This window comes from Phaseolus vulgaris, chromosome 9, assembly GCF_051622355.1.
Source record: "Phaseolus vulgaris cultivar YP4 chromosome 9, ASM5162235v1, whole genome shotgun sequence".
In the NCBI taxonomy this organism is placed as follows: domain Eukaryota; kingdom Viridiplantae; phylum Streptophyta; class Magnoliopsida; order Fabales; family Fabaceae; genus Phaseolus; species Phaseolus vulgaris.
In genome coordinates, this window is record NC_143506.1 from 8899937 (window position 1) to 8916120 (window position 16184).

At 36.9% G+C, this 16184-nt stretch overlaps 1 protein-coding gene across 1 annotated transcript; it reads left to right on the plus strand.

Moving 5' to 3' along the window:
- Window positions 1-8181: 8181 nt before the first annotated feature.
- On the plus strand, window positions 8182-11913 carry LOC137822337 (uncharacterized). The gene has a single exon (XM_090295638.1). It carries the CDS (start codon window positions 8182-8184, stop codon window positions 11911-11913), a length of 3732 nt encoding a protein of 1243 aa, XP_090151764.1.
- The last annotated feature ends 4271 nt before the right edge of the window (window positions 11914-16184 follow it).

A 16184-nucleotide genomic window follows, 5' to 3' on the forward strand; every position in this document is an offset into this window, starting at 1 on the left:
GGTAATAAAATAAGATACAAATAAGGAATCTGAACATTAATTAAGAAAATAATTACAACCCAAGAAAATAATTAACTATATATACACATTTATAATGATCTTACATATGTTACCTTATTATTTATGCATCAAGCTTAAAAATGTTAGGCATTAGAAGGTGTATTAGTAAAAAACTTAAGTCTCAAATTAATAAAAGTTAAGGTTAAAATGATAGTTAGAAAAAATCTCTTACCAAGAGGAATGAGGTTTAACATCAATAAAAATGAGTTATTATAATATGGGTTTAATTAGTCTTAAATTAGAATGTATGTGCTTATAAGCTTGCTAACCTAGACTTTATTCATAGACAATATTTTGATTGGTATAGTAGACTCCCATCTAATTTTTCTTAGAATTCTTTATTAATAGGTATAAATTACCTATGTGCCGCTTTTGTTAATATATGTGTTTTGGTTTATTCTTCCCATATTTTCTTATATTTCCTTTCTTTTTTCTTTTAATAATATTTTTTTCATATGGTGACAGATGATTGTTGTTATTTGAGATGTCAACATAGCTGAGATGTAAGATTACATAGTGATACCTAACATGAGAACTTAAAAAAAAAATGGGAAACTTTATTGATTTTTTGTGAACATAAAATTTTCTACATCAATTTTAATAAAAATTTATGTGAATAAGTAATTTTCTACTAATTCAAAATTAAAATTTATGTAAAATATTGATTATCTTTTAGTCAAAGTAACATAAACATGTTTGAGAAAACTTCTTCCTAAATAAGTATTTAAGAAAATAAAATAAAATAAATTGCAATTAAAAATAAAATAAGTTTATACATAAATTAAAGCTAAAAAATAACTTATACAAAGCAGTTCGTAAATAATATAATTTAATTTACAGAAAAAAGATTTTTTTTTTCTATTTTTCTCTTTTACCTAAACCCTAAAAATTTATAGAAAATTTGTTTAAATTAAAAAAAACATTATGTTGAATTTTAAAATTGGTTGTTAAATAATTCAATCTAATTTTTTTATAAGGTATCTCGTTTTAATATAAGAGTCATACATCATGAATCTTAAATAGTAATGGAGTATGTTTGTTAAGATTTTCCTTTCAGCAAGTTAATGCAATACTTTTAACAAATGAATCATAATTTGTGTTTAACTTGGAGTGAAAATTTACAAGGATTTGCATTTCAACATGATTTATTCAAAAGTTTAACTTATAATACTAAGTTCAAAAATAAACATGGTTAAAACAAAAATTATAATGATGACAGCTAGTATTGAGATTAAAATTCACATATTTTTTTTTCTAATTTATGTACTCTTCCAATTATATATATATATATATATATATATATATATATTCAACTACTCAATTTTGTTGAAAGTACAATAAGCATTCTAAATCAATTATTGATTTCAGAATGGCTAAAGATTTAGTTATAACATTTAATTCCTCAAACCATCATAATAAAATTTGTTTTAACTTCATAACATGATTCAAATAACAAATTCAAATATATCCCTAACGTTCAAAGACATTAGATGATGCAATTCAATTTTAGAGTTAAGATAAGAAAATCATTGAATAGAAACTTTTTTTTAAAATAAAAGTTTTTATGTTAGGCATCATTATGCAACTTGACATCTCAGTTACGATGTCACCTCAAGTAACAACAATCATTTGTCAATACATGAGAAAAAATATTATTAAAAAAATTACCAAAATATGGGTGACTAGACCAAAACCCATATGCTAAAAAAATGATACATAGGCAAACTATATTTATTCATAAATATTCATAAAGAATTCTAAGAATAGACTAGATGGTAGCCTATTATACCAATGAAAATGTTCTCTATGAATAAATCATAAATTAACCAACTTATCAGCACACACATTTTCTTCACGGAAAAATATGAGTAACCTAAACCTGATTTTCTCACAGTAATTAAGATGAATATTTCATCCATTACGAAGCATCCAAGGAACATTGGTCCTAACAGTAAACGCATTACAAACCAAAGCAGAATCACATTTCAACCAAACATTAGTAAGCTCCATCTTTTGAGTTTCCTCCATAGCATGGATAACCTATAAAACTCAGTAACCAGAGCAGTATGAACTTCAAGAAATCTAGAGAAAGTTCCAATAAATTCCCATACATTAATTTTAGAAACCAAATAATTAGTTACTATATTGACTAAATTAGAGACTAAAAAAAAATTAGTTTCTAAATTAGTTTCTATTATTGATAAATAATTTCTACATTGGTATCTAATTAACTACCAAAGTTTTTGCTACCAAATTTAGAATCTAAATAATTGGTAGTTAAAACATTGGTAACTAATTAGATACCAATTTATAAATCATAACAATAATAGAAACTAATTTAGAAACTAATTTTTTTTTAGTCTCTAAAATGGTCTTTAATTTAGTCACTATAGCAACTATTATTTTTGGTATCTAAAATTGATTTTTATTTCATGATTTACTTGTATTGTTGGTTTCTACTTAGTGATTTTTTCTTGTTGTGTAGAGGATGAGTGGTTAACAAAAATACAGAAACTTATATATATCTAAAGGATTACAGAGAGTTTGAAGATGTTACATTCAATCCCAATACAACATAAATTAACCCCCCATACACTACAAAAAAATTATTAAATAAAAATAATTTTAGAGACCAAAATAATTAGTCACTATATTAACTAAATTAGAGATCATTTTATAAAGTAAAAAAATATTAGTATCTAAAGTAGTTTCTATTATTAATTAAAATTTACAAAATAGTTTCTAAATTGATATCTAACTATTAGCTACCAAGATTTTAGCTACTAATTACTTCGGTTCTAAATTAGTCTTTTTTAAAGTCTCTTTTAGTCTTTTAAAATCTAATTTAGAATCTAAATTATTAGTAGTTAATTTAGATATCAATTTAAAAACTATTTTATAATATTTTTTTAATAAGAACCACTTTAGATAGTACTGATTTTTTAGTCTCTAAATTTGTATCTAATTAGTTAATATAGTGACTAATTATTAAAAAAATAATATATATATATATATATATATATATATATATTAAAAGTCTAAGCGTGAATTTAAATCATACATTGAATGAGATTAAAAAAGTTAAGTAATATATAAAAATAAAATAAATACAACTATTATCTTAAGGTTTTGAGTTAATGATATTATCATAATTTTTTATGTAAATTAATATATAGTTCATTGGTGTTGAATTTGTGTCGATGAATCTTGTTTTGTAAAATAAAAAAAAAAAAAATATATATATATATATATATATATATATGAGAATTTTTTTTCTTCATAAACCATTTTAAAGGACTTAAATAATGCGAAAATTCTAATGCTAAGAACTATTTCCTATATTATGGATAAATAGTTTTGGTAATAAAAATAATAAGACTATTTGTAGTAACAGTATAAATTAAACTAAGTAATACTTATATGAATGGAAAGAAGTTAAATTATTAGTACATGTATTTTCTTCAGGTGTGGTGGTCTTTTTGAAAATTTACACGAGTATGTGCATCAACTACGTAAACATTACATGGGTTGAAAAGCGTGGAGTGTTTCGGTGGCGGAAAAAGCAGTAGGGGCTCTTAATTTGGATAATGTTTATTGGCATTTGGATGGTTTTCCCTTCTACTCTTCCATGATTAGGTGCCAACATTTGTAGGTTCTAGTTCTTCTCCGCAACCTACGTGTCTCTGTTTTCATCCTTTTGGCCGCAATACAGCTAAAATAATCTACCACAAACTCGAATGCTTTTCCTACCATAACTGTCCTTCCTTCCCATGAGAGTGACACGCACAGTTGTCATAATTGCAAGCTGGCATTTTAAAACTCTTCCATTTTGTTTTGCCCCATCCATTATCCTTTAACTAGTAAGTTAGGTTCTTTTCAGGTTTCAAAGCTGTTCTGCTTCAGATATATATAAAATCTGACAGACCATCATCATCTTCACAGTTAAGGTTTTAAATTATCTTTTACTAAATGATTTGTTTAGTTGACATTCTATTTCTACACTCCAAAGCATTGTTCTGTCCTTTAAACCACAGTTTGCAGTCAATCACATTGCACCCACAATGTTATACTTTTGAAACAATATTGAGATCATAATTTCATTCCCGAAAAATAGCCAAAGAAAAGATCATTGGTAAGTTTTGAACAGGGCTGGGCTTCCAAGTTTAGCAGGACAACAAACCATGATATGATTTGTGAATGAGTGAATCTTTTATCTATCGGTGATAGGTTAAGTCACAGTGACTAATCATTACTCAAAAGTGTTGCTAGCCACTCGCACAGTGGCACCAATGTAGCCCACAAAGAGCAATAGTAGTACAAATAATTTGTTAAAAAGTCTAGCGGCTGCTGAAGTATATCTTCGAAAGAGTTAGCACGAAGGCACGAACCAAAACAATAAATCATAAAAAAAAAAGCTAAAGTAAAGGGACGGGGGAAGAACCTAACAGCTAGAAAAAGCTGATAATTTATGCTACATTTCATTTATATTGTCGGTCACTAGGCTTTTGGCGTGAAAAGTTGGACAATGACCTCTGGAACTTAGTCACCAAGAACACAACAAGTCCTTTGTAATATCGACTGGCCTCAACCATGCATCCTTCAAGTGCACTGCCGGAGACTAATACATCAGTAATCCCACAAAAACACCTTCTCATCAACTTTTTATGAAGATTTTGTTTTCTCAACTCTTAAGTCTTTCAAGAGTCCAAAGTTGTTTTCTCTAACAAAACCAAAGTAGCAAAAAAAGTTAATCTAATGAACATCACACCTACTATCTCAATCAATCAACTTATTGGTTTTGTATGTATTGTCCATCAACAATACAATACTAAATGTATTTAATAACGGTTTTTTTGATCATGATGGGATTATTTTTTTTTGTTTTTACCAAAATGGGGTCCGTTTAAAAAAAAATTACAAATTTAGGCAAGTCGTGCCAATTCGGTACGACTTCATATGCAGAAGTCGTCCCAATTAGGCACGACTTCTGCCATGTCATACTAAAGTCGTGCCAACTTGGCACGACTTCTGCCCTATTATACTGAAGTCGTGCCAACTTGACACGACTTCTGCCCCGTCATACAGAAGTCGTGCCAATTTGGCACGACTTCTGCCACGTCATAGTTGTCCACACAGACGAGCTTAATAATAAAATTCAATTCAAGTTTGATTATTAATTTTCCTCATTTTCTTTATCTATGTATTTATTCATTCATAACACTCTTAGAACATTTATTTTCTTTATCTATGTATTTATTCATTCAATTCAAACATGATCCATACACAATTATCCAATTTTTTGTTCCTTAAAACTAACACTCTTAGAAAAATTATGTATCAAATTAATTTTTAACATTACATAACTTACTACCCAATATATAAACAATAAAATTAAAAAAAAAAATTATGACATGGCAGAAGTCGTGCGTCGTGTCAAGTTGGCACGACTTCAGTATGATAGGGCAAAAGTCGTGTCAAGTTGGCACGACTTCAATATGACAGGGCAGAAATCGTGTCAAGTTGGCACGACTTCAGTATGACAGGGCAGAAGTCGTGCCAACTTGGCACGACTTTAGTATGACATGGCAGAAGTCGTGCCTAATTGGGACGACTTCTGCATATGAAGTCGTGTCGAATTGACACGACTTGCCTAAATTTGTAATTTTTTTTTAAACGATCCCATTTTGGTAAAAACCAAAAAAAATAACCCCATCATGGTCAAAAAACCTTTAATAACACTATATTTGTTCATTTGCTTGTTTTTCTCTTTCTTACAAACTTGTTGGAAATCCTCCTTAATTAATAATTAATGGGAAATCATGACCAATGAATTTTGGTAATTGATTCATTGAGTAATAATACATATTCCAAAGTCTTGAAATTATATCTCTCTTGAATACTATAAAGTTCAACCTAGAAAGTTGAAGATAGTATTTTGAAGGTATCTTAAATATGTAATGAGTATTAATTATCCATTATCTTTTTATGAAGGAAGAGAAAATCAAACAAAGGAAAAGAATAACATAGAGAGTAAATCAGATAATAGATATCCATCACAATGTGAGATTCAAAATTATAGTGAGATGCTAGAGAGACTTTATATTTCATCCTTGTTAGGTGAAATTAAGTGTTATCTTCACAGGGGAAAAATAAATATTTTAATCTTACTTTCAGAGTAGAGACATTTTCTATTCCGTGACTTTTACTTCTCAAGTTGAGGAGGTTTTTCCATGTCATTATTCTATTTTTCTCTATTTATTTTTGTTTGTTTATTGCTTTTGCAAGTGTCCATTTTGTATCTACACCAAGGAAGAAAAATCTGTTCTGATTTTCCCAATAGGGATGTGTTTAAAAAACATTTGTAACAACATGTGAATCCCATTACACAGCTCTAGTGAATATAATTGTCATGTTTTAACAACATCAATTGTTATATTTTTGTTCTAGATCCTCTCTATGATATCTTATATGTATGTATATCTGACATTTGAGAGCTGCTTTATTGTTTGTGACATTCTCTTCATTGTTCTCTTTCAAATTAACTAATTTGTTTGTTGGTTTTACTAAACTTTTAATCATGTCAACAAACATGGAATGTTCATTTTGATTTTAATATACCAACATAAGGGTGACAAAGTAATGTATCAGTCAAGTCATGATTATGACTCTCACATATTACCTTCAACACTCAACCTTCTTCGTTGTGAACTAGTTTGCCTTACAATTAAAATGACAATTACATTTTCCTGCACCAGTTATAGTGAGTTCCAATTCAAATATAGTTTGTATTTTCTATGCTTACTCTCTTTCACAACCTAACAACACATATGTCTTCATTTTTTTTGTCCATTTGTGTTGTCAAACTTCAAAATGACAATTATAAAATCAAGTCTACACTCATTGAAGTAAGTCATCTCATGTACCAAATATTCACAAATACGTTAGTACATGTCACATCTTTTACACAAATGGATGAAATTATACTTGCATCATCTACTGTGAAAGGACGAACCTAATCTCCACCAACTAATTGATCTTCAATTGCCACAAACTTCATTATATCCAATCATCCCTGTTAGATAATTCATATGCTCCATTAGATATATTTAACAATTACTACTAAAGTTATTTGTATAGTAATTACAAAACAATGTAATACCAATAATTTTTATAGTTTCTAAAATAGTATCTAATTTAATCAATATATTAAATAATTATTTTTTATCTCTAAAATTGAATTTTATTTAATAATTTTTTTATAGTGAATCTAACAAACACTCCAACGTCACACTCAATGCCGTAATGTATTTATTTTCAAAAAGATAAATATAAAAAATTTAGATGCACTTGGGTACAAGTTGAAAACATGGAAATTTTTAGAAATTGCCCATACTTTCTCGTAGCCTTTAATAGTTTTTGTTTATATTTATATATTTCAAAATAAAAGCCACTAAAATTATGTTAGTATTTAGTGTCAATAGAAGAAAATCATGAAATAGAAACTGTACCGGTCGGCACCGGACGACCGCAGTATACTCATGGTAAAATCATCACAAAACCCTGCGTCTTATACGACTCTTCGTCCTTCCATGACCTCTAGCCGGACGACCGAATGGTTTATGTCGATTAAATCTAATTTAATCCAGAACGTGGTTACACGTGTAGAAAAGAGCAGTTATGACAACCATTGACGAAGTAAAAACACGTTCTCTAGACCACTCCCCTGGTTTTCAGGAAACCACCAGGCACGACCCAAAGACCACTAAGCATGTCTCTAACCATCAACTGATTGGCCCACATGGCCAAGGCCCAGGTCAACCTACTAAAGGGACTTCTGAAAAGGGGGAAAATGTACGTTTTCCATACTATCAGAGAATTCACACTTGAGCACCATCGCTGACTTGAGCGTCGGAGTGCAATCGCAGGTACCCCCGCCGGCCGACCGAAGCACGCGAAGAGAAAGAAGACTTGAAGAATAGGACAACCAAGAGTGAAGAAGACATCTTGTATCGACGGGGATCAACATTACTCAGGCCCCAATATCCATACAGGTACAATTGGCGCCCACCGTGGGGCCCGAGTAATCATTATTCCCAGACCCAAGGATCCCAACGCTTGAAGATGGACTCAACGACAAACAACAACAATGATATCTCCGAAGAGCATAGGACCATACTCCAAACCCTCCAGATTCAGATGCAGGAGTTACTCCAAAAAGGAGTCATCGATCAACTTCGCCAGGATGAAGAAAGGAAAAGACGAGAGGAAGAGCGTCAACAACACGCAGAGGAGATAGCACAATTGAAAGAACAGAACAAGAGATTGTTGGATAGACTTGAGCAATCTGAACGCGAAGGGCATTCACGTGCACCTTCTCCATCACCGTTCCAATCAGGAACAAGAACAATAGCCCAGGCCATACCTCACACGTCACTCGTTCAACACACCCGTCAGAGTGCAAAGCCAGTAACCCCAAACGAGGTAGCAAACCCGAAAGGCCATCCGTTCACTGATGACATCATAACCACTCCTCTCCCTGACAAGTGGAGGGGCCTAACGATAAACCTTTATGACGGTTCCACAGACCCAGACGAACATCTGAATATATTTAGAACTCAAATGACCCTTTACACAACCGACCGAACGGTATGGTGTAAAGTCTTCCCCACCTCTCTCAGGGAAGGCCCCCTTGGATGGTTTTCGGACCTTCCACCCAATTCCATTGCAAGCTTCGACGCTTTGGAATTGAAGTTCACCACGCAATACGCCACAAGTAGACCTCATCGGACATCCTCCATGTCTCTTCTAAATGTCAAACAAGAAAGGGGAGAATCATTGAGAACATTCATGAACAGATTTAGCAAAGTGTGTATGAACATTCGTAATCTTAATCCAGAAATAGCCATGCATCATTTGGTCTCGGCCATACTACCAGGAAGGTTCACTGAAAGCCTTATCAAACGACCTCCGTGCAATATGGATGAATTAAGAACAAGAGCAACAAAGTTCATGCAGATAGAAGAACATATTGACTACCATCGAAAAACTTATGCTGAGAACACGGACAATAGCAAAGGAATTCGTCCCCCCACAATACCGACCGACCGAGAACGACATCGCCCCAATAGGGGACCCCGTTTCCACAACTACACTCCCTTGATTGTACCAAGGGGTAAGGTTCTCGACGAAGCACTGCAGATTGAATTGATTCCGACATTGAGGCCATCACAAACCCCTCCCAATGCCGACACCAGTAAACGTTGCCAATACCATCGTAACTATGGCCACACGACCGAAGGATGCCAAGCACTGAAAGATAAAATTGAAGAGCTCGTCCAGGCCGGTCATCTGCGCAAGTTCGTGAAAACCACCATCACTGCACCCAGGTCACCCCAGCGTGATCATGATCCCCGCGAACGTTCGGGACGAAGAGACGACCGGACCCGTGACAACCACTATCGTTCAAGCAGAAGAAAAAGAAGCGAAAGTCCGATCAGACGAACGAGGCCTAAAAGCGAAAGCCCTGAACGTAGAAGTCGAACTAAACAAAAAGTTCGCACAGTCATCAATACAATCGCTGGACCGGTGTCGCTCGGTCAGCCCCCTCAAGAAATTAATTACATTGCAGGCGGCTTTGCGGGTGGAGGATGCTCTAATTCGGCAAGGAAAAAACATTTGAGAGCAATTCAATCCGTTCATTCGACTCCCACACAACGCCGACCGCATATACCACCAATCACTTTCACTGACGAAGACTTCACAGCAATCGATCCATCTCAAGATGACCCCATGGTAATAACTGTGGAGATAGATAAATTTGCAATTGCAAAAGTTTTGGTAGATCAGGGTAGCTCGGTCGACATCCTATATTGGGAAACGTTTAAGAAGATGAAGATTCCAGAAGCAGAGATACAACCCTACAACGAGCAGATAGTTGGTTTCTCAGGGGAAAGAGTGGATACGAAAGGATTTATCGATCTATACACCACGTTCGGGGATGATTACCTCAGCAAGACCATCAACATACGATATCTACTCGTTAATGCCAATACATCGTACAATATTTTGCTCGGTCGACCATCTATCAACAGATTGAAAGCCATTGTCTCAACTCCTCATTTAGCTATGAAGTTCCCCTCGGTCAATGGAGACATAGCAACCGTACATATAGACCAGAAGACAGCACGAGAGTGTTATGTAGCTAGCCTGAAGGTGGAGCCGACCCGAAGGCTTTATACCACGTCAGCCGAACGGACCACAGAGCGAAGAGGTCGGTCAACAGAAAGACGCTCCAGAGGAAGAGAATCTAGAAGACACTTGGTCGCTTTAGTCGATCTAGATCCTCGACTGGATGATCCCCGAATGGAAGCAGGAGAAGATCTTCAACCCATATTCCTTCGGGACAAAGACCGGAAAACATACATGGGAACATCCCTCAAACCAGACGACCGAGAGACGATCGGTAAAACATTAACAAAGAACGCTGATCTTTTCGCCTGGACGGCTGCAGACATGCCAGGGGTAAAATCAGATGTGATTACCCATCGATTGTCTGTTTATACAGAGGCCAGGCCGATCGCTCAAAAGAAAAGGAAACTAGGTGAAGAACGGCGGAAAGCCGCACGAGAAGAAACCGACAAGCTAATTCAAGCTGGTTTTATTCAAAAGGCCCACTATACGACATGGCTAGCCAATGTAGTGATGGTAAAAAAGACGAATGGAAAATGGAGAATGTGCGTAGACTACACAGACCTTAACAAAGCGTGCCCAAAGGACTCGTATCCTCTACCTACTATCGACCGGCTGGTCGACGGTGCAGCCGGTCATCAAATCCTAAGTTTCCTTGATGCTTATTCAGGTTACAATCAAATACAAATGTACCACCGTGATCGAGAAAAAACCGCGTTTAGAACAGATTCTGATAATTTCTTCTATGAAGTCATGCCGTTCGGCCTCAAGAATGCAGGAGCCACATACCAACGACTCATGGATCACGTATTCCACGACATGATCGGTCGGAATGTAGAAGTATACGTTGACGACATCATCGTCAAATCAGACTCTTGCGAACAACATGTTTCTGACTTAAAAGAGGTTTTTCAAGCCTTGCGTCAATACCGCATGCGTTTAAACCCGGAGAAGTGCGCGTTCGGCGTAGAAGGGGGGAAGTTCTTAGGCTTCATGCTCACACATCGGGGTATAGAGGCTAATCCAGAAAAATGCAAGGCAATCACCGAAATGCGAAGTCCCAACGGACTCAAAGAGATCCAGAGACTAGTCGGCCGTCTCACTTCGTTGTCTCGATTCGTACCTAAGCTTGCCGAACGAACGAGACCCATCATAAAACTTCTGAAGAAAACAAGTAAATTTGAATGGACAGATGAATGTGAACAAAATTTCCAACAGTTAAAAGCATTTCTGGCATCCCCACCGGTCATCCAGAAACCGAACGCACGGGAACCCATTGTGGTCTACCTCGCCGTCTCCAATGAAGCGGTGAGTTCCGCTCTGGTACAAGAAATTAAAGCGGAAGAACGACCGGTATATTTTGTAAGTCGAGTCTTACATGACGCAGAAACCCGGTACCAAATGGTCGAAAAAGTTGCCTTCGCTTTGGTCATCACCGCACGACGGATGCGGATGTATTTCCAAAATCACAAGGTCATTGTTAGGACTAACTATCCCATTATGAAGATTCTCACCAAACCTGACCTCGCCGGACGAATGATAGGTTGGGCAGTCGAACTGTCAGAATTCCACATCGAATACCAACCCAGGGGAGCCATCAAGTCCCAAGCCCTCGCCGACTTCACAGCAGAAATCACTCCCTATCTGACCGAACGGACTCCCTGATGGACACTATACGTAGATGGGTCATCTAACAGTCGTTCGTCCGGAGCAGGAGTTGTACTTGAAGGACCAGGGGAGATTGTTGTCGAACAAGCCATGAAATTTGAATTTAAAACTTCCAATAATCAAGCCGAATACGAAGCTATAATCGCAGGTTTGCATCTGGCGATTGAATTGGAGGTAACAAATATAACTTGTAAAAGCGACTCCCGTCTAGTCGTCGGACAGCTTACAGGGGAGTATGAGGTAAGAGAAACATTACTCCAACAGTATTTTCATTTCGTAAAAAATCTTCTAAACAGGTTCAAAGAAATCTCCTTCCAACACGTACGGAGGGAAAATAATACTAGGGCGGACGCTCTATCGAGATTGGCTACCCTAAAAAAGAAAGGCGCCCACCGGTCGGCCATACACGTGACCCTGGCTAAACCAAGTGTTGGTACCGAAGAATGCATGGCGACTGACACCCAACCTAACTGGATGACTCCCATAAAACAATATCTTACCGATGGTGTATGCGATCCACATTTGGAGAAAACGATGAAGTTACAAGCCGCCCGATACATACTGATTGGCGAAGATCTTTACAGGAGAGGGTATTCCCGTCCCCTCCTAAAATGCCTTGGTCCAGAACAAGTCACTTATGTAATGACCGAGTTACACGAAGGGATATGCGGAACCCATTCAGGAGCGCGGACTATGTCCGCCAAAATTCTAAGAGCAGGATACTACTGGCCGACCTTACAAGGAGACTGCACTGAATACGTTCAAAAGTGCGTGAAATGTCAAGAGTTCGGCACCCTATTGCACCAAAAACCAGAGCATTTGCACTACATCCTATCCCCTTGGCCGTTTGTGAAATGGGGAATGGATATTATCGGACCTTTCACACCCGGAAAAGGGCAATGCAAGTTCCTACTGGTGGGTATAGATTACTTTACCAAATGGATTGAGGCTGAACCACTAACAACCATCACCGCCCGGAACGTACAAAGCTTTGTGTGGAAAAACATTGTCTGCAGGTTCGACCTACCTCAGATCATTATCACAGACAACGGTCGACAGTTCACCGACCGTGGGCTAGCTGAATTCTATGAGAAACTTCACATCAAACATATAACGAGTTCGGTCGAACACCCTCAAACCAACGGTCAGGCGGAAGCCGCCAACAAAGTTATTCTCAATGAGTTAAAGAAGAGACTTGGCCCGTCCAAGGGAAATTGGACTGAGGAATTGGTAGAGGTTCTGTGGGCTTATCGTTGTACTCCCCAGTCAACAACTCAAGAAACACCTTATAGCCTGACGTACGGCACAGAAGCCATGATTCCGGTCGAAATCGGCGAGCCTTCACTACGCCGACAGACGTTAGACCTAGACTTAAACAAGGAAAGTCTACTAGTCGGCCTCGACCTCATCAATGAATTAAGGGACAAATGCAAGATAAGGGAAGAAGCATGCAAGATACGAGCAGCACGAAGGTACAACTCCAAAGTGAAGCCACGAAGCTATCAGAAAGGAGATCTAGTTTGGCGCATGCGCAGCGACGCCCGGAAGGACGGAGGAAAGTTTTCAAGCAATTGGGAAGGTCCGTTCCGCATCTCCGACACAGCAACAGGAGGAGCTTATTACTTAGAATATTTGTCAGGAAAATCTGCACCGAGAACGTGGAATGCCACGCATCTCAAATTCTATTACAGTTGATGAATAAACTTAGTGCACTCTTTCCTCGCTCGGTAGTTTTATCCCTAAGGAGGGTTTTCTACCGAGAAGGTTTTAACGAGGCACTTTAAATCACCAATCTTGGTCAGAAATTCAGTTAATTCACCGTTCATTCGGTCGGAATACATAACGAAAGTTATCCGAATTATAACTTAAACGTTATTCACCAATCTTGGTCAGAAATTCAATTAATTCACCGTTCATTCGGTCGGAATACATAACGAAAGTTATCCGAATTATAACTTAAACGTTATTCACCAATCTTGGTCAGAAATTCAATTAATTCACCGTTCATTCGGTCGGAATACATAACGAAAGTTATCCGAATTATAACTCAAACGTTATTCACCAACCTTGGTCAGAAATCGAAATTATTTATGCCTCGTTCGGCATCAGAATTATTCAGAATTATTTATGCCTCGTCCGGCATCAGAATTATCTTATTACTTTAAGGTAATCCGAATTATTTATGCCTCGTCCGGCATCAGAATTATCTTATTACTTTCAGGTAATCCGAATTATTTATGCCTCGTCCGGCATCCGAATTATCTATTAATTCATTAACCGGTCGTTCGGCCAGAATATATAACGAATTATAACTTCAACGTTATTCACCAACCTTGGTCAGAAATCGAAATTATTTATGCCTCGTTAACCGTTCGTTCGGCCAGAATATATAACGAATTATAACTTCAACGTTATTCACCAACCTTGGTCAGAAATCGAAATTATTTATGCCTCGTTCGGCATCAGAATTATTCAGAATTATTTATGCCCCGTCCGGCATCAGAATTATCTTATTACTTTAATGTAATCAGAATTATTTATGCCTCGTCCGGCATCAGAATTATCTTATTACTTTAAGGTAATGCGAATTATTTATGCCTCGTCCGGCATCAGAATTATCTTATTACTTTAAGGTAATCCGAATTATTTATGCCTCGTCCGGCATCAGAATTATATCATTACAATTATTCACCAACCTTGGTCAGAAATTCAATCAATTTATTAATTAACCGTTCATTCGGTCGAGATTATATAACTACGGCTCTCCGAATCATATACTTCTTCAAACCCGGATCTATGCTCACAACAATCTCTGCAACATAAACACGAAAGTAAGAAACAGATACGCTATTAGCCGAACGACCGCAAGAAGAAGGTGCTCAGCTTTTAGTTCCGCCTACTGCTTGGACGACCCATAAAGAGCTATCAGTTCCCGCGTAGGGAGCCTACACGGTAGTTGATTCACGACCATCAAAATTTCTTGGTCGATGGGAGACAAAGATTCCCAAAGCCGATGGTCAAGAGAGGTGGGATTCTCCGTCCAATAGAATGGAAATTTTGTGCTTCCAGCGGCATTATAGAATAGATTTTGTGCACCGGACGACCTCAGGGTACTCATGGTAAAATTATCACAAAAACCCCTGCGTCTCATACGACTCTTCGTCCTTCCATGACCTCGAGCCTGGGGGGCAAGTGTACCGGTCGGCACTGGACGACCCCAGGGTACTCATGGTAAAATTATCACAAAAACCCCTGCGTCTCATACGACTCTTCGTCCTTCCATGACCTCGAGCCTGGGGGGCAAGTGTACCGGTCGGCACTGGACGACCCCAGGGTACTCATGGTAAAATTATCACAAAAACCCCTGCGTCTCATACGACTCTTCGTCCTTCCATGACCTCGAGCCTGGGGGGCAAGTGTACCGGTCGGCACCGGACGACCGCAGTATACTCATGGTAAAATCATCACAAAACCCTGCGTCTTATACGACTCTTCGTCCTTCCATGACCTCTAGCCGGACGACCGAATGGTTTATGTCGATTAAATCTAATTTAATCCAGAACGTGGTTACACGTGTAGAAAAGAGCAGTTATGACAACCATTGACGAAGTAAAAACACGTTCTCTAGACCACTCCCCTGGTTTTCAGGAAACCACCAGGCACGACCCAAAGACCACTAAGCATGTCTCTAACCATCAACTGATTGGCCCACATGGCCAAGGCCCAGGTCAACCTACTAAAGGGACTTCTGAAAAGGGGGAAAAGGTACGTTTTCCATACTATCAGAGAATTCACACTTGAGCACCATCGCTGACTTGAGCGTCGGAGTGCAATCGCAGGTACCCCCGCCGGCCGACCGAAGCACGCGAAGAGAAAGAAGACTTGAAGAATAGGACAACCAAGAGTGAAGAAGACATCTTGTATCGACGTGGATCAACATTACTCAGGCCCCAATATCCATACAGGTACAGAAACTAATTTTTAAAAAAAAATAATTAGTTGTTATAATGACTAAATTAGAGACCATTTTATAAACTAAAAAAATTGATTTCTAAATTAATATTACTATTAAATAGTTTCTAAATTGATATATAATTTTAATTACCAATTATTTAGATTCCAAATTTGATAGTAAAAATCTTGGTTGCTAATTAGATACCAATTTAGAAACCATTTAACAATAATTTAATTACTATAGCAACTAATTATTTTTTTTTCTAAAATTGGTTTCTATATTTCATGATTTTCTTGTAATGTGTGGTAATGAG

What these genes read in the sequence shown, in the direction of transcription:
- LOC137822337 (XM_090295638.1), top strand. Translation starts at nt 8,182, where the DNA reads ATGGACTCAACGACAAACAACAACAATGATATCTCCGAAGAGCATAGG.